We start from the raw sequence: 24,969 nt of genomic DNA, 5'->3' as shown, positions 1-24,969 counted from the left end.
CACCCAGGGGCAGGGTCCTGAGTACAGGAAGTAGGTTTCTTGTGCTCGTCTCTAGTGGTGCATGTAGTATGCCTCTAAGGGTGGGTTAGGGCCCTGCGGGTCGGCTCTTGTCTAATAAAGTGGGCACTTCCCTCATGTGGTGCCTTTCCTTATGATCCTTCCTTGTTGTTCATTTCATAGGTGATTTGTGGGCCTTCCCTCACTCCCAGTTCCATGTAGTGCTCCCCTTCCATTGGAGGAAACTGGGCGGTGGTTCCTGAGTGTGCTTTTTGGGGGGGGGGGGGTCAAGGCTTCAGATCCTCCATGGTCTGGGATCCTAGGAGGTCCCAGGCAGCCCATGCCAGTCCGTGGCTCCACTCAACATTTATTTTTAATGGATGTGTGTCTATCTGTTCAAGTACATGTGGAAGACAATCCTGGGTGTCATCCTTAGGAACACTGTCCATATCCTTTGAGATGGAACTCACCAGTTTGGCCAGGCTGCCTGACAAGCTCCAGGGACCTTTCTGCTTCCATCTCTCCTACTCTAAGATTATAAGTGCACATCCCTTATTGTGAATGTAGATTCTGTTGATTGAACTCGTACTCACACAGCAGGCACTTAACTGAGCCAGCCCCTCACCCCTATCTATCATCCACTAATCACTAACTGGTACCCAGTCCTCTCCTCTAAGTGAGTAGAACTGAAACTCCTCTTGGGGAAAGGAACATTTAGTAGGTGATGGCCTAAAAGCCAGCATTCCCATGCTTGGTAGGAGCAAGGGTGTGGGGTGAGAAGCTGCTCTTAATTCCCCTATGATGAAATCTCCCAGCATTGGAGCAGCTGAAGTGGAGCATCATGAGTTCAAGGCCAGCCTGGGCCACATACTTAGTCTGTGTTAAAAAAAGAGAAGACTCATGAACTTTGAGGAAGAAGTTGCATAAAGCTTTGGGCACCTGCACTTGAATTTGCTTTTCTAGGGCTGATTTTTTTATGTTTATGGTTGTTTTGTCTGCATATATGTCTTTATTTGCTAAATAATTTTTTTAGGCTATGTGGTGGTGGCACACGACTTTAATCCTAGCACTCAGGAGGCAGAAGCAGGCAGATCTCTGTGAGTTCAAAGCCAGCCTGGTCTACATAGGTTATCACTATAGCCCAGGCTAGCCTCAAATTTGAGATTCTTCAGCCTCAGCCTCCCAAATACTGAGATTATAGATGAATGTCACCACGCTTAGAATTTTTTTATTTCTTTCTTCAAGATAGGGTTTCTTTGTGTAGCCTTGGCTGTCCTGAAACTAGCCCAATAAACCAGGCTGGCCTCGAACTCACTGAGATCCTCCTGCCTCAGCCTCCCAAGCTCTAGATTGAAGGTGTGCACCACCACTGCCTGGCAACACTGAAGTTCATTGCCTCCTATCAATAAATTTTAGAATCTGCCAGATGTTTTATCCTTGCAACTTTTACAACAATGTTGTTTTAGATTTCTATCACAGCAGTCATAAATGGGAATGTGTTTTGAGACTACCAGTTTTTCAAACAGTGTGGTAGTACTTGGGAGACACAGGCAGGTGGATCTCTGAGGCCAGACTGATATACAGAGCCAGTTCCAGGACAGCCAGGGCTACACAGAGAAACTTGAATCTCCCAAAAATAAATAAGAGTGCCAGTTCTTCCATGGTCTAGCTGGTGAAAATCCAGATTCATAGTCATTTTCCACAGAATGTAGGTGTCAAGATATGTCCTAGTTTAGTGTGTAATGATGACAGCTCGGCTCAGAAGTTATACTATGTGATTGGGACCTTCCTGCATGCCTCCCTTATGTGGACAATGTGACAGATATCCCTAGGGCCTTTGCCCCTGTTGTGGTATCCTGTCCATGGCCTCTCTTAGGTCCCTGCTCTCCTGCCAGAGAGCCTCTCTAGGGCTGCTGCTGATCCTGAGCTGGTCTCAGGGCCTTTGCATACATCCATTCCAATATATTACTCATTTGTGTGGGTTGTGCTGGTAATCAAACCCAGGGTGTGTATGCTAGACAAATGCTCTAACTGAACTATATCCTCAGGTTTAGCCCTTTTTTGAGACAGGGCTTTTGTGTTGCCCAGACTGGCCCCAACTCCTAGGCCTGAGCAATTTTGCTTCAGTTATCCAAATAGTGTGGACCACAGGCATGGTAACTGTTCCTAGCCTCAGTGTTTTAGATTGGATTTTTTTTTTGAGTCTGGGTCCTGCCCATTTTGTCCAAGTTGGCCTGAAGCTGGAGATCCTCCTACCTCAGCCCCCAAACACTGGGGTTACAGGCATGCCGAGATGCATATTGAGTTCCAGACCAGCGTGAGCTTATTTGAAATGTAGAGAGCCAGGCGGTGGTGGCACACACCTTTAATCCCAGCACTCAGGAGGCAGAGGCAGATGGATCTCGAGTTTGAGGTCAGCCTGGTCTACAGAGCGAGATCCAGGACAGCTAGGGTTGTTACACAGAGAAACCCTGTCTCGAAAACACAAAATAAATAAGTGAATAAATAAATATTTTAGGCTATCACTAGCCGTGAGGGTGTCTGCCTTTAATTCTAGCACTCTGGAGGCAGAGGCACGCCGGTATCTGTGAGTTCAGGGCCAGCCTGGTTTACAAAGAGTCCTAGGCCAGGACATAGTGGGAGCCTGTTTCAAAACAATTTGAAAAAAAAAAGTTGTATAGCAGAGGGCGGAAACTCCGTAAGAACTGGTCAGACTCCCTGTAATCTGAGTGCCACAGGTGACTCGAGTCCCGCACATGCGCCCCACGACCTTGGACACCGAGCGGTTGCTGCGTCTAACCGCCCGCTGGTCCTTGCGCAAAGCTTTGGGGGCGGGGCCAGGGCGCGCTTCAGCACGTGCGCGGGGCGGGGCGTGCGCAGGGGCGGGGCGCGCGCAGAGGGCGGGAGCGCCGCGGCGGGAGAAGACGAAATGGAGCGCCAGGGAGTACGTGAGGCGCTGTTTTCCCTTCTGCGGGCGGCAGGCGGGGCAGAGGGCGGGCGGGATCCGGGACTTACCCCACAGACCTGTCCCGGGGCTGTTCCTCACCTTTGGGGCCGCCTCCTGCCAGGCGGGGCGAGACGTACTGACAGGGAACCGCTGGGGCCTGACGGACAAGGCTGTGAGGGGTGCGGTGCTCCCCAGGAGCCGGGCGAAGGCCACTCACCGCGTAGACCAGGCCGGCCTCGAACTCAGGCGGCCGCTCGCCTCAGCCTCCCGAGGGCTGGGGAGGGGATAGAGGCGTGCGCCCGGAGGTCCCAGCTAGCGTCCCTTCCGAGGGTGCCACACACTCAGGTGGACGCGCCCCCCACGCCGCCCTCAAGAGCTGGCTGTGCTCGCAGGTGGACGTGCCTCCCGTGGAGTTAAAGGACCAGGGACCCCAGGCGACTGTGGAGAGCAGGGAGCACCATCAGAACGAGAACCACGAGGGAGAGGCTAGCGCAGCGGCGGCCAGGTGAGGGGGACGGGTCCAGCGGCTCTCCCGACTCCGGGCCCGTTTCTGTTCACGCGGTTCCTTCCACAAGGTCTGCGTGCCCAGAACGGCCCTGGGAGCTAGGAACGTTGTCATCCTTTCCATAGCCACGGGGTTTAGTTTCAGGATTCCCCCTCTCCCGAAGCCACATCTACAGATGCTCAAGTCCCTGTCTGACACTGCATAACATCCTCGTGTTCAGACTCGTCTTCTCTTGTACCGTTTGTTTTTTAAACATTTTGTGTGTGTGTGTGAAAGGGGTGGACATGTGGAAGTCAGAACCTATTGGACCATGTGGTTCTGGGATAGAACTCTGGTCTTCAGGCTTAGCAGCAAAATGCCTGTTTCCTGAACCATGTCATGGGTGGGCCTGCTTGTGTAGACTTCAATTTGTTTATGATTTATTTTATGTGTGTGAATGTTTTACCTGAATGTGTGTATGTACACTGTGTGCAAGCCTAGTGCTTATGCAGGTCAGAAGAGGCTATCAGGTCCTCTGGAACTGAAGTTATGGATGGTTGTAAACCACCGTGTGGGTGCTGTTAATGAAGGTCCTCTGCAAGAGCAACATATGCTCTTAACTACTGAGCCACCTCTCCAGCTCCCTCTCTCAAAGCAGAGTCTCATTATGTAGGCTGGACTGGCCTGGAACTCAATATATAGACCAGGTTGTCCTTGGACTCAAAGAGATCCACCTGCCTCTGCCTCCCAAATGTTGGGATTAAAGGCGTGCACCACCACACACTGGTTATGCACACTATTCTCAATAACAATTTAAATAAATATTTTTTTTCAAAATGCAAGCAAGTGCCACATCCCCAGCACCTGTTCTAAATTTGACTTGTGATTTGTTTTCTTTTTTTTTAATTTATTTATTTATTTATTATGTAGACAGAAGAGGGCGCCAGATCTCATTACAGATGGTTGTGAGCCACCATGTGGTTGCTGGGAATTGAACTCAGGACCTCTGGAAGAGCAGTCAGTGCTCTTAACCTCTGAGCCATCTCTCCAGCCCTTGACTTGTGATAGAGCCCACTAGGTAGCAGTCCAGATGCTACATGCTATAAGGAAAAAATATGAGGACACAATAATGGTGACTGATTTACCTTCAAGGTCATAGCAGAGTTCCTGGAGATGAAGAATAAATCATTAGAAGGAAGACCCTGCTCCAGGCAGAGGAACTGCTGGTGTACAGGCTGTAGAGATTATTGAACAGTGAAGGTTAAGAGGGAGATAGTAAGAGACACAATTAGACCTCTCCTCTCCCTTTTTGCTTTCCTTCAGTGGGGTCTTACATATCCCAGACTGGCCTCAAACTGGCCATGTAGCTGGGATGACCTTGAATTGAATTTCTGATCCTCCTGTCCTCCATCTCCCAACTACTAGGATTATAGCTTGTACTGCCACACCTGGTTTATACAGTGCTTGGGGTTGAACTCTGGGCTTTGTGCATGCTAAGCAAGCACTCTACCGACTGAGCGCCATCCCTGACTTTACAGTCAGACTTTAGATGCCTCTCAGAGGTTTAAGAATGGGAGGACTGACACCATTTGGCTACTTTATATTAAAAAGTTTTGGGGAGGCAAAGGCTGATGGTCTCTCTGAGTTCCAAGCTAGTCAGGGCTACATTATGAGACTCAAAAGAATTTTTTTTTTTTTTTTTTTTTGGTTTTTCGAGACAGGGTTTCTCTGTGTAGCTTTGTGCCTTTCCTGGAACTCGCTTTGGAGACCAGGCTGGCCTCGAACTCACAGAGATCCGCCTGGCTCTGCCTCCCGAGTGCTGGGATTAAAGGCGTGCACCACCACCGCCCGGCTGAATTTTTTTTTTTTTAACTGTCTAGCCCTTTATAGAAGTTTGTTCTTTGAAAGAAAGTAGACAAAGGCTCCCCCTAGCTGCTGTGACATGAAGGAGGACAGGAGGGAGTCGGCAATGGGAATAATTCAAGTGCAAGATGAGTATAGCTTGGTCTGTGGTGTTAGGGAAGTGGTGAGATGTCAGGTGCTGAAAATAGTTAAGAAGATAGATCTGAAAAATTGATAATGGATGAGATTCTGGAGTGAAAGAAAGCAGGTGTCAAGGATAAATTAAAAAACGGTTTTCCTTCCACTTTTATTCATCAACTCTTTATTCAGGGTCTAGATGATGGACATGCAAGAGCGACCAAGCCAGCACTTCTGGTTCCTTGGGACTCAGCAGTGTGAAGTTGTGATAGCTCATTGTCTTTTGGTGGCATCATAAACTCATTTGTTTTTAGTGCTTCATAATGTCCTTTGTGTGGATATGCCCTGATATATGTCCATTTCATTTTTTAAGGACATCTTGATTGCTTCTAAGTTTTAGCAGTTATGAATAAAACAGCTACAAATTATACCTGGTTTTAAGTTTTTAATTTCAATGAGGTCCAATTTCTCAGCTCTTTCTTGTGTGTGTGTGTGTGTGTGTGTGTGTGTGTGTGTGTGTGTGTGTTTGTGTTTGTTTTATTTAAGACATTAACAGCCTTTCCAAAAAAGCTGGGCATAATGGTACATGCTTTTGATTCCAACACTCAGGAGGCAGAGGCATGTTGATCTCTTGAGTTCAAGGCCAGCCTGGTCTACAAAGTGAGTTCCAGGACAGCCAGGGCTATACAGAGAAACCCTGTCTCAAAACAAACAAACAAACAAAAAAATAATACACCAACAGCCAGGTGTGGTGGCACTTGTCTTTAATTCCAGCTGAAGGCAGAGGCTGGTGAATCTCCCTGAGTTTAAGGCCAGCACAGCCTAAATAGTGAGACTATCAAAAAACCCCAAAACCAAAGTCACTTAGATTTTCTCCTATATTCTGATTTGGGATCTTACATTTGTTTACTTTCTTGACTTTTGCTGTACTGGGCAAGGAACCCAGTGTCTTATGCATGGTAAATGAGCACCCTGTCACTGAGTGTACATTTCCAGTTGCTGAAACTGCAGCACTTTGAACTTGACCCTGACTGGTGTGACAAAGAAATGAAGTAAGGACAGGCACATGTACAGAAAAGCTAGGGTTGGGTGGGCTGTGTGCTCTGATGGAGGTATACCATCAGCAGCCGTGAAACATTTATATGTATATATTTTAACCAATTGAGGCAGATTTATTGTATACAGTTGAATGAGGAGGCAAGTTCAGCTAATTTCAGTAGTGGGTCTCTGTAGGGGAGGTCTCAGGCTGTAAACATTCAGGAGGGAAAAAAACAACTGTAGTCCATACTTTGTACAGACACGTCAACATCTGAACATAGACCATGGGAAGGTTTTGCCATCTCTAGAATTCTGAAGACTTGAAGTTATGGACACTTTGTGTTCACATCAACATTACATATTTATTCAGGACTTTATCCACTTTCCACACCCAGCCCTTGTTTTTTCATGCAGGGTCTTACTGTACAGCTCAGCTCTGTCCTAGAATTGTCCTAGAACTCAAGGTTCTTCTGAGTCAACCTCCCAAGTGCTAGGATTATAGGCATGTGCCATCCTGTTTATCTGAAACTTTCTAAGCATCATGAACCTTTAGATTTGGAGGTTATTTATTTTGTTAAGGCAAAGTCACAATATGTAACCTGGCAACCTAGAACTCACTGTGCAGATCAGACTTGTCTTGAACTCAGATCAGCCTGCCTCTTCCTCCTCAGTGCTGGGATTAAAGGTATTCACTACCATGCCTGGCCTGAATTTTGGAATTTAGAATTAAGGATGCTCATTCTGTGACATGCCATGCAACTCACCTGTGGAAGTGTGTGATTTAATAGTTTTTAGTATATTCATAGAGCCATACAACCACCACTAGTCAACTTGAAAACATTTTTATCATTCCAAAAAGAAACCTCATACCAACCTGCCTCTTTCCCATCTCCTATAACTACTAGTCTGCTTTCTGTCTCCGTACATTTGTCTATTGTGGACATTTCATGTGCATGTAATCATATGCCATTTGCTCCTTTGTGTCTAGCATTCTTCACTTGGCATGTCATTTATACCATAGCCTTTATCAGAGCTTCAGTCTGACTGAATAAAATTACATATTATGAGTCTGTCATATTTTGTCTGTTATCAAAAGACAAGTAGTTTGACTATTATATGTAATAGTACTATGAACATCCAAATACAAGTTTTTGTGGGGATGTAGTATATATAGTCTCCTGTATATTCAGGTTCCAAATTGCCAGGCCACCCAACAGATTTAGCACATTTCTCTCCATCCATCTTTGGCTTCCTGGGATTGAACTCAGGTCTCCAGGCTTGATTAGTAGTGGCCTTTACCTATGAGGTCGTCTCACTGGCCCAATGTTAGGCTTCTTTTGTTCTTTTGAAAGTCTCTCATGTAGTCCAGGTTAGCCTTGAGCTTGATACATAGCTGAAATTGTCCTGAACTGATGCTGCAACTCCTACCTCCTGTGCACCACCACTCCTGGCTTGCAACAGAAGGATATGTGTAGGTTCTGTGCAAATGTTGCACCATTTTACAGAAGGTGTGTATCCACAGATTTAGCTATCTTAATAGGTACTAGAAGAAAGGTGAATATATTTAGTGTGAACTGCTGGGCCAGAGAAGTGACTTACTCAGGTTCCTGTTATAAAAGATGCTGGTTGGGTGTGGTGCACATCTTTAATCCCAGCACTTGGGAGGCAGAGGCAGGCGGATCTCTGAGTTCAATGCCAGCCTGGTCTCCGTGGTGAGTTTCAGGACAGCTGAGGCTACAAAGTGAGACTGTCTCAAGAAAGGCCCTGGCTACTAAATAGAGAATGGTTTGAAGGAAGTGTGAGTGGACATGGATCAGGTTAGGGGTTCTGTCTGGGGTGCCATTTAGCAGGAGAGGTTGGGAAAAAACCCTTAGGGAACAGGCAGGAGGAAGGAGATTGTCCCCATCCATGGTATACTGGAGCTGGCTCCTACTGGCTTGCAAGAGCTGATTCTATATATTCCTTCCCAAGCTGGCAAGTTTATGTTGGAAGCTTTATATTTGCTGTAGTGGGAATATTTGCACAGTGGCATTTGGCAAACTACAAATCAGGGTTTTTCCCCATCCCCCAGAGAGCCAGTAGTAGCTCAGTGCTTACCAGGACATCCCTGCTATCTGCTTGGCATGGTTTCCCACAGGTGCTGACTTCTAGAACAGAGGCAAGAGCTTAAGTTCCATTTTACATCCCCCTCCCTTTTTTTTTAAAAGATGTGTGAGGGAGCAGAGGACATTTTCATGATTATGTACAGCCAAAGTGAGAAATCCCAGCTGGGATTTCTGAGCTAGAACTCAAAGTGGTATGATACAAGGGACTGCTAGGATGCTGTGGGAGTGGCTGTTGTGATTGACAGTTGTGGACCGAATGAGCTCACTTGAGGCCAGAGCCAGACGATCCAGACAAAACCAACTTTCCTTTTTCTCCCTCATTTCTCAACTGGAAAGCAGACCACAGTGTAGAATGCTTCCTAGACCTGTGCTATTAGTCAGGAACTAGAAAACAGGCAGATATGAATGAATCATTCATTTGATAAATGTACTTCAAATAGCACACTTAGACCAGAACCTTTGTGGTGAAGAGGCACAGGCAAAGAAAGCATGTACAGACTTGAAGGACTTCTACAGGAGCCAAAGACCAGATGGATGAAAATCATCACAAGGACCAGTTAATGGACTCAGCAGCCAACACTCAGCAACATGATTGAAATATTAACATATTTCTGGAGGGAGGTAGGTAGGGAACTGGCTCATCAGCTTCCACTCGAACCATTTCCTTCCTGGCAGTACTTCAGCAAAACATCATTTTGCCTGAGTGCCAGATTCTGTGGGTCCCTCTCCTGGGACTGCCCCCTAAGATGGTCATAAGTGGCTGGTAGCTTATTTACTTGTGTTATCTGTGAGAGGCCATGGAAAGAAGACCCCATCAGTGGGTAGCTCTGGCTCATACGCCTGCCAATCATAGCTTTACCTGGAGCGAACAGATGGTCTCTTTGCTTAGACCCATTTCCTGGGCCCCCTGCCAGCTTGGGAACTCTTCTGATTCTTGGAACTGATTAGGGGCTTCTTAGAAGGACAGATATAATAGATGGGTGCATCGATATGCTTACAGGCCCTCCATCCCAAGCCCCACGCAGGCCAAGCACACCTCACAACTGTAATGGGCTCTTTTCCATCCCTGGCCTCAGGCCAGGGTTCTGCCACAGAAGTCAGCCCAGGAACTGAGGAAGCCTGCAGAGAGGACACCACACATTTTGTTTATTAAAGCTAATTGGTGAGTGCAGACCCAGGGAAACCAATGATTCATTAGCATCTTGATTAATATGTAGCTGCTGAGTATAAGAAAATGAAATGGGCCGGGCAGTGGTGGCGCACGCCTTTAATCCCAGCACGCGGGAGGCAGAGCCAGGCGGATCTCTGTGAGTTCAAGGCCAGCCTGGTCTCCAAAGCGAGTTCCAGGAAAGGCGCAAAGCTACACAGAGAAACCCTGTCTCGAAAAACCAAAAAAAAAAAAAAAAAAAAAAAAAAGAAAATGAAATGGAAAAGCTGAAATCTATAAAAGAAGGGTTTGGGTTTGGAAAAATAAAAAGATGCTCTCAGTAGACATCCAATGCAGGCTTTTGTCCCACAAAATTTGAATTAGTTGAATTCAAGTGATTTTTTTTTCACCTCACCTCTTGAGTATTGGAGTAGAGCGTCTTGGAGCCATTAGAAGTTCAGTCAAGTTGCAGAGAATTACACAAAAAGAAAGACCTGGCAAGATTGAGTCTAATTTTGAAATCCTAAAACTTGAGCTGGTCCAGGAGAAGGTGAGACAAGGCAAGCCGGGTGTAAGAAGGCATGAGAGATCTTAGAGTAGCTCTGTCAGCAGAACACTCGGGAATTCAGCACCTAGTGAAGCCTTTGAAGTGCTGAAAAGCACACAAGAGAACTGTCGTTCCCACCCTGAGCACAAAAAGCATAATCTAAAGCAGAGTCATGACCCAGAACAGGAGGGGAAGCCTAGGTCTTGCTTTGGCAGAGGCAGAAAGGGAAAGTGGAGCCGGGCGGTGGTGGCGCACGCCTTTAATCCCAGCATTCGGGAGGCAGAGCCAGGCGGATCTCTGTGAGTTCGAGGCCAGCCTGGGCTACAGGGTCCAAAGCTACACAGAGAAACCCTATCGGAAAAAACAAAACAAAAAAAAAAAAATAAAAAAACAAACAAAAAAAGAAAGAAAGAAAGAAAGGGAAAGTGGTTCGGGGTAAAGGCTAGTGGGTTTGGAGAAATTTTTTGTTAAAGGGTCAGATTGCTAGGGCAGAGGGTATGGCTCAGTGATAGAGCATTTACCAAGCATGTACAGAGCCTGGGGCCTACCCCCACAAGAAAACAAAACAGTATGGCTGAAAAGGGTGCAGCAGGCCCAAGCCCTGGAAAGCCTTGTCTGCTAAACAAGGAATTTATATTTGACTGTGTGGCCCCGGAGGTCTTTCTTAAGCTGTTCACACAGGATTAGGAGATCAGATTTTGGTTTGGAAGGTCACAATGGTCCTAGTGAGAAATGAAAACCGTAAAGCTGCAAAGGATAATACATGGGGAGGGGGAAGGTTGAAAGGTAGAAATTAGAAGATGTCTAGATAGGACATGGAGGGCCAGAGAAACCCAACTCTAGACTGACTGCTAAGTTTCTAGTGTGGGGATCAGGGTGGCCTTATGTATCATTTAAGAGGAGGGAGGGTGGGATCTTCTTGTGTAGGGGAAAGAAGGGAGATGCTAATTGGTGGGCAAAGATGGAGCTTGAATGTCTTTGGGATAGCCTTGCTGCTGGGAGGTCTGGAAGGAGACACTTTCGTGGAAGAACAGAAGAGGGTCCTAGGCTGGGAATAAATTTTGGGGTAACTAAAGTATGGGTGGTAATGAAAGCCCTCAAGGATCATTAAATTTTTTTGTTTTGAGACAGGTTCTCTATATAGATCAGCCTGCCCTTGAATTTGGAGAGATTCACCTGCCTTTTTCTCCCAAGTACTAGGATCAAATGTTCCACCACACCCAGTTTAAAAATCATTAATTTTGGCTGGGCAGTGGTGGCGCATGCCTTTAATCCCAGCACTCCGGAGGCAGAGGCAGGTGGATCTCTGTGAGGTTGAGGACAGCCTGGACTACCAAGTGAGTTCCAGGATAGCTAGGGCTACACAATGAAACCCTGTGTCGAAAAGCAAACAAACAAACTTACAAAAATCATTTATTGGCTGCACATGGAGATAGAGAAGATGACTTCTACAAGGTCCCAGCCCTCCTGGAGTCTACAATTAGCTGAGTCATAGACTAAGACAGTAACACTGTAAGTGATGTGTGTACTAAGGCCAGCCAGGAGTTCTTTCTAGAGCAGTGGTTCCTAATGCTGTGACCCTTTAATACAGTTTCTCATGTTGTGGTAACTCCTAACCATAAAATTATTTTCATTGCTACTTCATAATTGTAATTTTGTTATGTTGTGAATCATAATATAAATATCGATGTTTTCTGATGTCTTGGGCAACCACTGTGAAAGGGTCATTCAACCTGCAAAGGGGTTGCAACCCACAGGTTGAGAACCACTGTTCTAGAGGATCCAGGACTTAGGTAAGAAAGGATGCCCTGGAAAGGCCTGAAGGTATAGATGGGAACATCAGGAGTTAGAAGACAGCAGAGTCAGTGAGTGATATGGCTCATTGCCTCTGAGCCTGAGGACCTGATCCCTAGGATTCACATGGTGGAATTAGAAAACAGACTCTTGGAAATTTGGTGTTGGTTTCTCTTTCACTCTAGCCCCACGCTGATATGTCAAAACGTTGTTTTTACTCTTTTAGGGGGCCCACCACCCAGCTCCCACATAAATGACTCATGGAGGCTTATTCTTAATTATAAATGCCCAGCCTTAGCTTGGCTTGTTTCTTGCCAGCTTTCTTTAACTTTAAATTAGCCCCATCTATCTTTTGCCTCTAGGCTTTTCCTGTTCTCTTACTTCTGTAAATCTTACTCTTATTCAGTGGCTTGCAATGTAGTTGGGTGGCTGGCCCCTTAAGTCCTCCTCCTTCTCTGGCTACTTCTTTTCTCCTCCAAGATTTCTCCTTCTATTTCTTCTCTCTGCTTGCCAGCCCTGCCTATCCTTTCTTCTGCCATTGGCCATTCAGCTCTTTATTAGCCCATCAAGGTGTTTTAGGCAGGCAAAGTATCACAGCTTCACAGAGTTAAACAAATGCAACATAAACAAAAGTAACACACCTTAAAATAATACTCCCTAACAGAAATTATGTCTATAAAACTCATGTCTATAATCTCAGCACTTGAAAGGTTGAGACAGGAATGTTGCCTTGAGTTTGAAACCAGCCTAGGCTAAAGAATGAGATAGTGTCTCAAAACCAACAACAAAATGGGTTATGGACAACTGCCAAGACACAGTTCTCTGAGGCTTCTGATCCTACATGACAAGCACACAGTAGTGTAGATCCTTTGAGGTTATAGACGGTGGCAGACAGGCATGTTGCTGAAGCAGCAGCTGTGAGTTCACATCTCGATCCACAAACCGCAAGCAGAGAGGGTTTACTGGGAATGGTGCCAGTCTTTTGAAACCTCAAACCCCAATGGCACACTTCTTCAAGGCTACACTTCCTAAACCTTCCCAAACAGTTCCACCAACTGGGGACCAAGTATTCAACATATAAGCACCCCCCAGGGGGGGTTGGTTCTAATTCAAACTACCGTAGTGCTCACTTCCGAGAAGCCAGTGGGTATGCAAAGATACGAGTAGTGGCTTTGCACTGCACAGACTGTGTTCTGGAGCTGCAAGCACATTAGGCTTATACCTTGGTTCAACCAGGTTATACAAGGGCTGGGAGGCTGCCTCATATCTCAAGGTATGAATGAAATAGAAAAATTTTCGAATGCCACCCACAAAGGTGCAATCCACACCTTCCTCACTCATGCCATACGGCTTAATTAGATCACGTTCTCCCTGGCCTCATGTGAGTGTGTGTGTATGCTACCTGATTGTGGTAAGCACATATTCTACCACTGAGCTCCAGCTCAGGTCAGCCACTTTTTGTAGAACATAATGCTAATTTCAGCACTTTCAGAAGTCAGAGTTTAACCCTTGTATCTCCACTTTAGTGCCAACTACCAGCTGCCAGGACCCTTCTCCTCTCTGGACTCCAGCATTGAAATCCTGAAGAAGAAAGCCCAGGAGCTGATTGAAAATATCAATGAGAGCAGGCAGAAGGACCATGCACTTATGACTAACTTCAGGGACAGCCTCAAGATGAAGGTGACAGAATCCCTCAGAGGGAAGGAAGAACCTATGGTCTGACATCTGTTAAATTCCAGAGACCCTGCGAGGCGCTTTGCACATGGTTCTCATTTTACTCTAGAACACTTAGTAGATTGGGCCATTCTCATAGGTTAGAGAAAACTAAGGCTCAGAAATGAATGAGTTTGGATGAGTGTGTTGCTTAATGGTAGAGCATTTGCCTAACCTGAAAACAGCTATTGGTTTGATACTCACTTACACACACGCACACAATTTTTTTAAGTGGTAAACCAGATATGGTAGCTCCACCTTAAAATCTCAGTACTTAGGAAGCAGAGGCAGGCAAATCTCTGCATTCAAGGCCATCCTGGTATAGGTAGTTAAATTTTCTTTCTTTTTTTTTTTTTTTAAAGTTTTTTGAGACAGGGTTTCTCTGTGTAGCCCTGGCTGTCCTGAAACTCACAGAGATGCACCTACCTCTGCCTCCCAAGTGCTAGAATTAAAGGTGTGTGTCATCTACTGCCTGGCATACATAGTGAGTTTCAAGCCAGCCATGCTACATAGTGAGAGTTTGGTCTCAAAAAAATTTTTAAAAGTGGGGCTTGAGATGGCTCTGCAGTTAAGAGCGCTTACTGCTCTTCCAGAGGACTGAGTTTGACTCCTAACACCTGTCAGGTAACTTACATTTGCCTATAACTCGGGGCTGGAGAGATGGCTCAGAGGTTAAGAGCATTGGCTGTTCTTCCAAAGGATCTGGGTTCAATTCCCAGCACCCACATGGCAGCTTACAACTGTCTGTAACTGAAGTTCCAGAGGATCTGATACCTTCACACCAGTGCACATAAAATAAAGTAAAAACAAAAAAAAATTAAAAAAAACAAAAAAAATTGCCTATAACTCCAGCTCCAGTAGATCAGATGCCCTCTTCTGACCTCCACAGTTACTAGGCATGCATGTTACACATACAGACAAGCAGGCAAAACACCCATATCTTTAAAAATAAAAAAAGTAGTAAATGATATAAGGGAGCCAGGCTCAGGAACCCAGAGCTATCCATCTCAAGAGTCTTAAGCATGCTAGGTAAGTCTTCTAATACTGAGCCTTACTTTTTATTTTGAAGCAGGGTCTCACTTGCCCTGTTGGTCTTGAACTTAACTCTGTAGTCCAGGCCTTGAACGTGTAATGCTCCTGTCTCAGCTTTCTAAGTAGCTAGGATTACAGGCCTGCTGTGGGATGTTCTCTATGCTGTGAATGGATTGCTATGATTGATTGATAAATTAAACGCTGATTGGCCAGTAGCTAGGCAGGAAGTATTGGCGGGACTAGCAGAGAAGAGAATTGGGGGAACAGGAAGGCAGAGTGAGGGAGACGCAGCCAGCTGCCGCCATGAGTAACAAGATGTAAGCTACCGGTAAACCCCAAGGCAAGGTATAGATTAATAGAAATGGGTTAATTTAAGATATAAGAACAGATAGCAAGAAGCCTGCCACGGCCATACAGTTTAAAAGTAATATAAGTCTCTGTGTTTACTTGGGGGACGCTAGTGAGAGAGATTTGTCCTGACCGTGGGCCAGGCAGGACCAGGAAAACTTCAGCTACACAGGCCTGCTCCAACAGGCCTGGTTGTAGTTTGCCTTATCTTACCCATGTGTCCTTAGAAGGTAACTGTGATCTGGGATGAGATAGTTGGTCCTACAGCACACAGGGAGCTCATGCCTCACAAACCCTGATGGTATGCTTGCTGGAATGCAGTATCAGCGGCTGTGCCTGGTGCTGCTTGAGAATACACAGCCAGCAGAGCCATGAACTGCACTGGTCCTGGGCCCTCAGTCAGACCTTTTCTATTTCTAGTTACGTATAGTCTTTCCTTAGTATCACATAGAGGATTGGTTCCAGAACCCCATGGATGCTAGTCTTCACAGGTGGTACTCAGATCTCTCATTCAAATGAGGTAGTGTTTGCATAGAACCAATGCATGTCTTTCCTTACATTTTATTTATTTGGGGGTTTTTAGGCAGGATCTTGCTATGTAACTCTAGATGACCTGGAACTCAATGTATAGCCCCAGGAGATCTTCCTGCTTCTACACCCAAGGGCTGGGATAACAGGTGTGTACCACTACACCTGATTTCCTACAGATTTTACTTTTCCTGTTGATTTTTAATCATTCCTAGATTTAAGATGAAGAACAACCGAACATACATTTGTATCTTGTTTAAAGAAAACAAAAGAAGCTAGGCATTGTGGCACATACTTATAATTCCCAGCACTTCGAAGGTAGAAGCACTAGGGTCAGGAGTTTAAAACCAGCCTCAACTCCAAGTTCAAGGCCAGTCCTGACTACATGGGACTGACCATCTGAAACAAAAGAACTGGGAATAGTGGTGTGTACCTGTGTGCATATAGTCCCAACACTAAGGAGGCTAAGACAGGAAGATTGATGAGTTCAAGACCAGTCCGGGTACTTGGCAGGACCATGTCTCAAAAACAACAACAAAAACCAAATTTTATCTGCACTCAGTACAATTCTTTGTTACTCTCTGAAAGGTCACGGATCTGACAGAAAAATTGGAGGAGAGGATGTACCAGGTGTACAGCCACCACAGCAAGATCATTCAGGAAAGGCTCCAAGAATTCACTCAGAAGATGGCAAAGATCAGCCTTCTGGAAATGGAGCTAAAACAAGTCTGCCATACTGTGGAAACTGTATACAAGGACCTATGTGTCCAGTCTGAGGTAAGAGTTTGGGGGTGTATCCTGTGAGGAAAGACCTGGAATGACTCAGTTGAGAGTAAATATGAACAGGAACCAGACTTCTCCTTTTCCCCTGCATTGCTGGGAATGAAATCCAGGGCACATGCCAGACAAGTGCTCTGCCACTGATAGTCACCCCAACTTTAGGAAACAGGGCTGTTACTAAGCCCTGCACTGACAGTCCTAGGCCACAGGGTTACAGTCCTTGCAAAAGCTCTTGATGCTCTGCTACCTTGCTGGGGGTCCCAAGTCACATGGTTTGGACTGGGAAACCAAACTGGTGTCCATGTTATCATTGTGTAGTTAGCTACATCATGAAGGAAAGGGCAGAGTGCCCCCTGCCAGTCAGAGACTTGTCTAGCTCCAAGTCTGACTATTCCAGAAAGGCACAATCCCAGGCATGTTCATCCCTCTTGTGAGAAACTCCCCAAACTACCTCTCTGGTTACCAGTAAACCCAGACCAACCCCAAGGAGTGAGGCACAGGCTCTTTATTTTCCTCTTTTATCTGCTCAGTGTTGGACACAGAAGGTACTGCCCCTGAGATGGAGGCAGGAAGGAAGGCACACTGTAAACTCCAGAGCACCTTCTCACAAAGTCTGCTCTACTTCACTCACTGGCTTCCGTGTCTCTCCCCGTTGTATCTCGCTCCTCCTCAGTTAGAAGAAGCTTAAAACAAGGTAGATGGGAGTCTGATCTCATTTTAAAAGGGCCGAGGGCCTACAGAGAATTGCATCTTTTTTGTATAGAGCATATCTGAACATCTTCCAGAAAGAAATTTCCATAGTCTCACATCAGTGTCTCACTTTCCACCATAAAAACTGGGTCCGTCCACCACTTGTTGAGCAGACTTGGAGCAATGCACAGTGCTGCCAGGATCTAGCCAAGCAATTTCTCTGTTGAAGGGCCCTCTGCTGAAGTGGGTTCATTTGCCAACTGTGAATGCCTGAATCCCAGTAATTGCTCTCCCGAGGATCAGAGCGTGAATGTCGTGTGTACCTGTGTGAGATGAATGTTAGAACTGGTTTGAAGTCTTCATGCCTCGTGATGCCCTAGGTCCCCACGTCAGAAGAACAGAGCTACAAAGACGGTGAGTGCTGACTGCTGCTGAGAAGCTCCCGTCTCAACGACAGTCACCAGGAGAAGGCACAGAGCCCACTCAGACATGCTGAGGTTTTTTTTTTTTAAAACAGTCCTGTAACTTAACACAAATGCCACCATATGCAATGATCTTTGTGCTAACTACCAAAGTGTGGCAAGGTTAGCCCCTGCCACAGGCCCAGCTTTAGCAAATTCACCCAACCCACACCTACAGTTGATTAAATGTTTGATTTCTACCCTGGCCTGCTTTCTTCCAGAACTGGGAAGACTGATCATCTATGCAGAAACACGGATGGTCCTTTGTTCCACCCCACCTTTAGGGACAGCAGTTTCCTTTTTATAGTTAAATGATTCCATTTACTTCCAAAGCCCACGGCTGACCCGTCTCAAATCATGCTCACATTGTAGGATCTTACCCACCTCTCCCTCTCCCTGTTTCTGGAATGTTTCTTCCTGTAGCCTGAGATAAACATTGAAGACTGTGTGACTTTCCCTTGGTTCAAAACCTCAGTCATTGAGAGAGGCAAGGAAGGTATTCCATACATTCTGCTTTTTCTGTCCAGAAGCCTCTCAGCCCATGAAGCTAGTGTCCTCATGCATGGATCACACTGGATTGTACTGCCCCCTTTTAAATATTGGTGAAAAATGTGCAAGTGTAGGTGCACATGCCATGACACATTTGGAGGCTAGCAGACAACTCAGGTCTTGGGCCTTATTTGAGATGGGATTTTTGTTGTTCACTAGTGTGTACCCAGGCTGGCTGGTCTGAGAACTTCCACCAGGGATTCATGCCTCAGTTTCACATGGGTTACAGACACAGGCTACTGTGCTGGTTCTTAAGGGCTCTAGACTTAAACTCAGGTTCTCATGCTTTTATGGCAACTGTTGTGCCCACTGAACCATTCCTACAGCCCTCTTTTTTGTTTCTTTCAATATCATTTTTCATTTTTTTTTTTAAAGATTTATTTATCATGTATACAGTGTTCTGCCTACATGTGTCCCTGCACGCCAGAAGAGGGCACCAGATCTCGTTACAGATGGTTGGGAGCCACCACGTGGTTGCTGGGAATTGAACTCAGGTCCTCTGGAAGAACAGCCAGTGCTCTTAACTGCTGAGCCATTTCCCCAGCTCTTTTCATGTCCTTTTCCAAGTTTGTCCTAAGCCATGGGTACATGCCCTGTGACTCTTACAGTCTACTAACAGCTTTTTTTCCCCTCTGAACATGAAGTAGTGATATAATTACTGTGCCCTGTTCTCTTCTTCACACCCACCTACCCACCAAGAACCATGCCTCTCTCTTGGAACTGTGTCTCCCTCCATGTCCCATCCCACAATGAGAACAAGGGCCAGGAGTCTCTCACATGGTCTGCTCATCAGAACCTCTGAAGTCATACAGTGCACTCCCTTATAAATTTATTTATAACCTCTGTTCAGTTCACAACCTCTGAACAACTAACACCAGGTGAGGGACAGAGGGGTAGGGCTTGATAGTCACCTGGTGACAGCTGGAAGACTTAGCTGTGCTATCCCGGTTCCTTACTGCTATCTCCCTACCCAGACCACTGTGACACCCTCCTCCCCAAGCCCAGGGTCCAGCACTGACCTTCGTAAGTGTTTACTGCCTCCAGATTCATAGCATGCCGAATCACATGGTACTCATCAGAAATCCCATTTCCTCCTAGGATGTCTCGTGCCTGGCGGGCAATGTCCAGGGCTTTCCCACAGTTGTTTCTCTTCAGCAGGGAGACCATTTCTGGGGTAGCCCTGGGAGTGGCACATATGTTATAAACACTGGGTCTCATGCCCTGACCGCACCCAGCAGATGGAGCACATGTCCACCCGGTAAGGCTGTCCCCGATCTGCCCATAAAAACAGAGGGAAAGAAGCTTGTGTCCCTGGGGCCACCATCTGGGAAGGGCCTCAGAAAGGGCCCAGGACTCAATCACAGTGTATATGTAATCCCTACTTGTCCTGATCCTTTAAACGGCCAAGCTGCAAACACGCATGGAGGCCCAGTGTGATCTCGGTGAGCATGTCCGCCAGCTTCTTCTGAACCAGCTGGTTCCTGGCCAAGGGGACGCCAAACTGGATCCTAGAACAGGCAAGGTCAAGTAAGGGTCTGTAGTTCAAGAGGCTTCCCAGTTCATGGGAAGCTCAACATTTAACTGCTCAGGATATCCCAAGCCATCTCATAGAACTTAAACTTGGTGGTTCCTGGGGAAGACACTGTTGGAGTACAAGGTGAACTCCAAGACCCTCCACACCCATCATGTGTTACAGCAGCCCCACACACCTGTCCAGGGCATATTGCCGGGCTGTGTGCAAACAGAACTCAGCAGCTCCCAACACACCCCATGTGATGCCATATCGGGCAGTGTTAAGGCAGCCAAAAGGACCCTATAAGATTGACAAGAGGTCTCAGTCAGCTGAAGGCCTGGGAAGAACCAACTGTGAAGCAAGAAAATCTATCTCCCAAATGCCCCAGACAAGGGGATCTGCATTTAAATCACATAGGGTGCGCACACCAAAACTTGGGTGCGGCAAGCCTTGTTCAGTGCCTCTCCACTCTGTGCATGCAGTCCTGTATATAGCATGGGACCTGACCTCAGTGCTCCGATGCAATAAGCTGGCAGGAGACAGGAAGCTGCTCATATAAGCAGAGTAGAAATTGGTCCAGGGCCATATGCATCTTGGGCAGAGCCAATGAGCAAGGGGGTAACCCAAAAGGAACAATTAGCCCATCCATGAACAGGGAGCATCACAGACTCCACAATGTTCCACAAGCACAAGGACCATGTATGTTAGCTCTCCTCTTGAAAAGGTGAGAAAGATGAGCCAGCAGGTGACCCCCACCAGTTCCCAAGGTGTCTACCACATACCGCCAGGCTGGACACATTAGGGAGCACATTCTCCTCGGGCACCTCCACATTGTCCATGATGATCATACCAGTAGATGAGGCCCGCAAGGAGAACTTTCCCTCAATCCTAGGGGCTGAGAGGCCCCGCATTCCTTTCTCCAGCAGAAAGCCCCGTATACAGTTATCCTCACACCGAGCCCACACTACAAACAGGTCAGCCACGGGCGAGTTGGTGATCCTGGGGGCCAGAAAGTTATGGAGGGATCTGGCTGATATCCCTCACACACCTTCTCATCCACCACCACCTGGGCCCCTCACCAGGTCTTGGTCCCATTGAGAGTGTAGCTCTGGTTTGATGGATTGTGGCAAGCTCTGGTCTCCATGCCACCTGGGTCACTCCCATGGTTGGGCTCTGTAAGCCCAAAGCAGCCCAGAAGTTCACCCTTGGCTGCAAGCACAAGACAGGATCATAAGGCTACCAGTCTCACTCATCGGATAAATTATCTTCACCACTGAGCCAGGTCTGTAACCAAGGCAGATAACACTGCCATCATTGCGCTCTGTGAGCTGAGGAAATGGTCCAGGCCATAATCACAATGGCATAATGTGAAGGAGGTCAGGAAGGAAGGGGTTGGCAAAAGTGTCTTGGAGGGCACTAAGGTTTAGCTGAAGGAGGGCATGAAGGTTGGGTTTTTTTCCCTGTTTCTTTTGTTTTTTAGAAGGTCTCAGTATATAGCCCTGGCTGGCCCAGAACTAACAGAGGTCTACCTGCCTCTGCCTCTGGAGTGCTGGGATTAGAGGCCTGTGCCACCACACCCAGCCTGAAGGAGGGTATGAGGAAGAGTAATCACCAAGGTGGTTATTTGGAGAATCCCTAGTAGATGAGCAATCAGAGGAAGAGTGGCCAGAGGGATGAGCATGGTCGTGCATGGCCTTTAATCCTAGCTCTTCTCTTTCTTTCCCTCGGGGCCAAAGGTAGACCTGAGTTTGAGGCCAGCCTGGTCTACAAAGTTGCAAGCCAAACAGGGCTATATAGTGAGACCCTATCTACAAATAAAATGTTAGTGGCCAGAGAAGTAGAGGAAAGGTCTCAGCGGCCTGCTTATGGGCTTCATGGACCTGGTTAGCAGTTAAGACTTTCAACTTTGGACTGGGATGAGGAGCCCAGAAAACAAATCCAAGAGGAGATGATGGTGGCCAGGGGTGAAGTCAAAGGGGAGGGGAGGAGAAGGCTGACAGACGGCACGGGATCAAGACTGGCAACGGAGCCCTAGGGCCTGACAAGTGGTCTGTAGGAAATAAGGCAGGCTATGGGGACACTGGGATCTGCATTCCAGACCACAGTTTGACTTCCCTCGACCAGGCAGCGGCTGCTTACCCAGCCGGGGCAGATACTTCTGTCGCTGCTGCTCGCTCCCATAGGTATAGATAGGGTGCATGACGAGGGAGGACTGAACACTCATCATTGACCTGTAGCCGCTGTCCACCCTCTCCAGCTCTCGGGTCAGGAGACCATAGGCCACTGATGACACTCCAGCACAGCCATACCCTGGTGTAGAAGAGGATCAGGTAGATCAAAGACGACCAAAGTTCAGCCCAGCTGGGACCAGGGACTGAGGAGGGGCTATACTGGGGCCCTTCTGGAAGTGGGCCTGGGGCTGCCCTCGCTGGGACTTTCCACTGCCCATTTTACGGAGAGAAAGTGGTGGCTTTTCAGGATGTTGGGAGTAAGGACTGCAGAGCATACACAGAAATGTCCTTACCTTTGATGGTGGGTCCCAGCACGCCCAGCTCCCCCATCTCATGCACGATGTCCCGGTGAAAAACTGCAGAGGTGGGTGCCAGAGTCAGGCCCTGTCTCAGCTTGATGGAGTCCCTGACTCTAGGGACAGAGCTGGGGTGTGTGCACTGAAGCTGGTGCAGATCCTGTGTGGTTGAGGAGCCCAGGGTGCCCACCCGACACCAGGGCACCTTCATTTCGATTGGCCAGCAGAATTCGAGGCATAAGCCTCTCCTGGCAGTAGTTGCGGAAGGTATCCCTGATGAGTTTCTCATCGGCGGTCAGCTGCTCCTCCAGCACCAGTGGGTCCCTCCAGTCAAACCCAGGACGAGAGGCTGGGTGGGGCGTGGGATTCGAATCAGCCAGACCCCGCCGCCTCTTCTGGATTTCTAAGCTGCACCTTTTCTCCCCATATCGCTCCAGGTGAATCCTGGCTTCAAAACAGTCCGACAAACACAACCCTTCTCTAGCCCAATAGAAACAAATACCTTAGCCCTTCTGACCCTGGGCACAACCCAGCCTCCCTTCAAAGCAGTCCTTGCAATCACAGACAGAGACCACCAAGGGTCAAGACAACAGCTGGACCGGGGGTAGGTGGGAAGGTGGATCTTACATTTGGCCGATCGACTCTGTGTTTTCTCTGCAAACACAGGATGAGAAAGACACACTGAGAAAGTGTCCTTGTGTCTCCCTGCCGACCCCATCCCGGGCCTCCCCCACCCCCACCCGCACTGACCGGTGTGTGCCGCCGCCGAGCTCCACGTACGCGGGACACATGGGAAGTGCAGGCCGGGCCTGCGGCTCAGTAGCCACGCGGAGACTCCTCTCAAAGCCATGTATATAGCCGGCGAGCGTCGCAGCGAACGCCACCTGGAAAAGCCGGGCGTCAACGGAGCCCAGCTTTCTCCCTCCCAGTACCCTGCTTACCTGGTGCCTGCAGGCTGTGCTCAGGACCTGCGCACTTGACCTCGGCCTGATAGGGGTTGCTCATTGGTTCCGCCCAGAACACCCCCCCTCCTCCGTGGCTCTGCCTTTTAAAAGGGCCAAGGTAGCAGCCTGGCTTTGGAAGCGGGCTCTTCCCTGCCTAGGCACGTAATCCCTTTAAGAATCCAAACAAGGAAGGGGCGGAAAACGAGTGCACAAGCCCAATTGGCCGACTGTATTTCTGCTCCGCCCACCCCAGGCTAGCCAGTTGCCAAGGGCCTGAGGGGCGGGATCCCAAAGTTCAATAAGGAAGTCTCAGAGCCCAGACCTTGAGAAATCCGCAAATGGTGTGCGCGAGGAGAGAGAGGTGGGCGGCTAGTGGGTGATCTCAGCCAATGCCGTCTGCCGGTCTATCCAACTTGTTTGTGTGTACTCTGTGAGTGGGCGTGATCTCGTGTGCCAGAGTAACTGCATTTCTGTGAATGCTGCTTGTATGTGTGCGGTTTTCCTGCTTGCTAGATGTTTGTGTAGAATAATCTAGACTATGTTGTAACTGGTGTCTTGGATATTATTATTTCTATTGGAATATGCTCTGTTTTGAACAGAGTAAGACAAGAATAGAAAAAAAGAAAAATGTAACTGTAAACCTCTCCTGAGAAATGGTAACTGCTTATCCCGTCAAAACAGCCGCCTTACTATAGTCCTTCCAAAGGAGAATGGCCATGTCTGAGCCTAGCCCACAAAACTGACCAATCCCTGGGCAGGAAAAAACAACTAACCAATCCCTGGGTGACTCCCCCCCTCCTCCAAGAGTTCCTATATAAACCGCCCTGCCTGGTCAGTTGGTGGCCGTTATCTCCACTCTGGTAGAGGCAGTCACTCTCCTGGACTCCTCCTCCCCAAATCTCTTTCTCAAAAGAGCTTTGGGTGTGAAGATCTATTTTTCTCCACCTGGTCCCACCTCCACTTGTAGCGGCAAAGTGTTGAGAGATGAAATGTTTTTCTGACCCCCAAGCATTGAAGGCTAAGGGATTCTGTCAAACAGACTAAGAAAGGGTAGAGGTGCTGGACTCACTTACCTTCTCTGCTGTATGAGATTTCCAAACACACAAGGTAAGAAAGATCAGCATGCTAACTAACTACATAAGTAAGTATGACCAGGGGTCGGATCCATCGCCTCCAGTTATTCAGATTACACACGCTGGGCATTTTCATAAACAAATTAGCTTACGACAGCCAAGAAAACAAACCAAACCGAGATTTTGGCACTTTCTCTTCTATGGTTGTTTTCTCTTCTGGCTCTCTATAGAGAAAAATGACCAGCGGCTGGCGCCGCGTCCTCAGGTCGCGCTGTGGTTGCGGCTCCGCAGCGGCGGCCGCTCGGGATGCTCGCAGGTACGGGCTGCATGCTAGTCGGACAACTGGCATGCACCCGGTGCCGCCGTGGTGGGTCGGCGCCTCGCCTGGGGGTCGCCTAGAGTCTCGGCTGCATCATGGCCCCGAGGACAGCCGGGGGGACCTGGGGACCTGGGCGCTCGTCTGCCCTGCAGCTGGAAGCCGTCCGGTTCCCCCCTCCTGCTCTGGAGTCCCCGCCCCCGGAAGACCTGGGCCGCGATTTCCCCACTCACGCTTTCTGCACTAGGGGAAAACTCATCTTTAAAAGAAATGAGTCTAATCCCAGCACTCGGGAGGCAGAGCCAGGCGGATCTCTGTGAGTTCGAGGCCAGCCTGGGCTACCAAGTGAGTTCCAGGAGAGGCGCAAAGCTACACAGAGAAACCCTGTCTCGAAAAAACCAAAAAAAAAATAAAAAATAAAAAAATAAAAAATAAAAAAAAAATAAAAGAAATGAG

At 47.7% G+C, this 24,969-nt stretch overlaps 3 protein-coding genes across 11 annotated transcripts in view; 2 read left to right on the top strand and 1 right to left on the bottom strand.

The window, feature by feature from the left end:
- Farsa (phenylalanyl-tRNA synthetase subunit alpha) overlaps positions 1 to 155 on the top strand; it is a 14,795-nt gene extending 14,640 nt beyond the window's left edge. For both annotated transcript variants that reach the window (XM_052728516.1, XM_052728517.1), the window contains exon 13: positions 1 to 155. This exon is cut by the window's left edge and continues 242 nt beyond it. The gene's annotated coding sequence lies outside the window, so the exon portion shown is untranslated.
- A 2,716-nt stretch (positions 156 to 2,871) lies between these two features.
- Positions 2,872 to 17,791, top strand: Syce2 (synaptonemal complex central element protein 2). Its single transcript, XM_052728535.1, has 5 exons — positions 2,872 to 2,941; positions 3,337 to 3,449; positions 13,566 to 13,719; positions 16,249 to 16,437; positions 17,511 to 17,791. Exons 1-5 carry the CDS (start codon positions 2,927 to 2,929, stop codon positions 17,553 to 17,555), a joined length of 516 nt encoding a protein of 171 aa, XP_052584495.1. The 5' UTR covers positions 2,872 to 2,926; the 3' UTR covers positions 17,556 to 17,791.
- Positions 16,931 to 24,912, bottom strand: Gcdh (glutaryl-CoA dehydrogenase). Of its 8 annotated transcripts, none has more exons than XM_052728518.1 (12): positions 24,439 to 24,906; positions 22,931 to 23,064; positions 22,808 to 22,834; positions 22,386 to 22,624; positions 22,178 to 22,240; positions 21,793 to 21,963; positions 20,733 to 20,862; positions 20,436 to 20,652; positions 19,850 to 19,953; positions 19,523 to 19,648; positions 19,160 to 19,320; positions 16,931 to 17,453 (listed from the first exon to the last, which is right to left on the bottom strand). In XM_052728518.1, exons 1-12 carry the CDS (start codon positions 24,544 to 24,546, stop codon positions 17,380 to 17,382), a joined length of 1,554 nt encoding a protein of 517 aa, XP_052584478.1. In that variant the 5' UTR covers positions 24,547 to 24,906; the 3' UTR covers positions 16,931 to 17,379. The 8 variants fall into 8 exon arrangements, with proteins under 8 accessions (XP_052584478.1, XP_052584482.1, XP_052584483.1 ...); XM_052728522.1 differs by having other exon boundaries at positions 23,122 to 24,556; XM_052728523.1 differs by having other exon boundaries at positions 22,386 to 22,529; positions 23,122 to 24,556.
- Between the last annotated feature and the right edge of the window lie 57 nt (positions 24,913 to 24,969).

This window comes from Peromyscus californicus, unplaced genomic scaffold (genome assembly GCF_007827085.1).
Source record: "Peromyscus californicus insignis strain IS unplaced genomic scaffold, ASM782708v3 Scaffold_8__1_contigs__length_139910024, whole genome shotgun sequence".
In the NCBI taxonomy this organism is placed as follows: Eukaryota; Metazoa; Chordata; class Mammalia; order Rodentia; family Cricetidae; genus Peromyscus; species Peromyscus californicus.
The sequence above is the reverse complement of the archived record's forward strand: the minus strand, read 5'-3'. Positions and strand labels throughout refer to the sequence as shown.

What these genes read in the sequence shown, in the direction of transcription:
- Syce2 (XM_052728535.1), top strand. An exon ending in GGGACAGCCTCAAGATGAAG is followed by an intron (nt 13,720 to 16,248) that starts GTGACAGAATCC and finishes ACTCTCTGAAAG; the next exon opens with GTCACGGATCTGACAGAAAA. An exon ending in ACCTATGTGTCCAGTCTGAG is followed by an intron (nt 16,438 to 17,510) that starts GTAAGAGTTTGG and finishes GTGATGCCCTAG; the next exon opens with GTCCCCACGTCAGAAGAACA.
- Gcdh (XM_052728518.1), bottom strand. Translation starts at nt 24,546, where the DNA reads ATGCCAGTTGTCCGACTAGCATGCAGCCCGTACCTGCGAGCATCCCGA. An exon ending in GCTGGGACCCACCATCAAAG is followed by an intron (nt 21,964 to 22,177) that starts GTAAGGACATTT and finishes CTTCTACACCAG; the next exon opens with GGTATGGCTGTGCTGGAGTG. An exon ending in GAAGTATCTGCCCCGGCTGG is followed by an intron (nt 20,863 to 21,792) that starts GTAAGCAGCCGC and finishes TTGTGCTTGCAG; the next exon opens with CCAAGGGTGAACTTCTGGGC.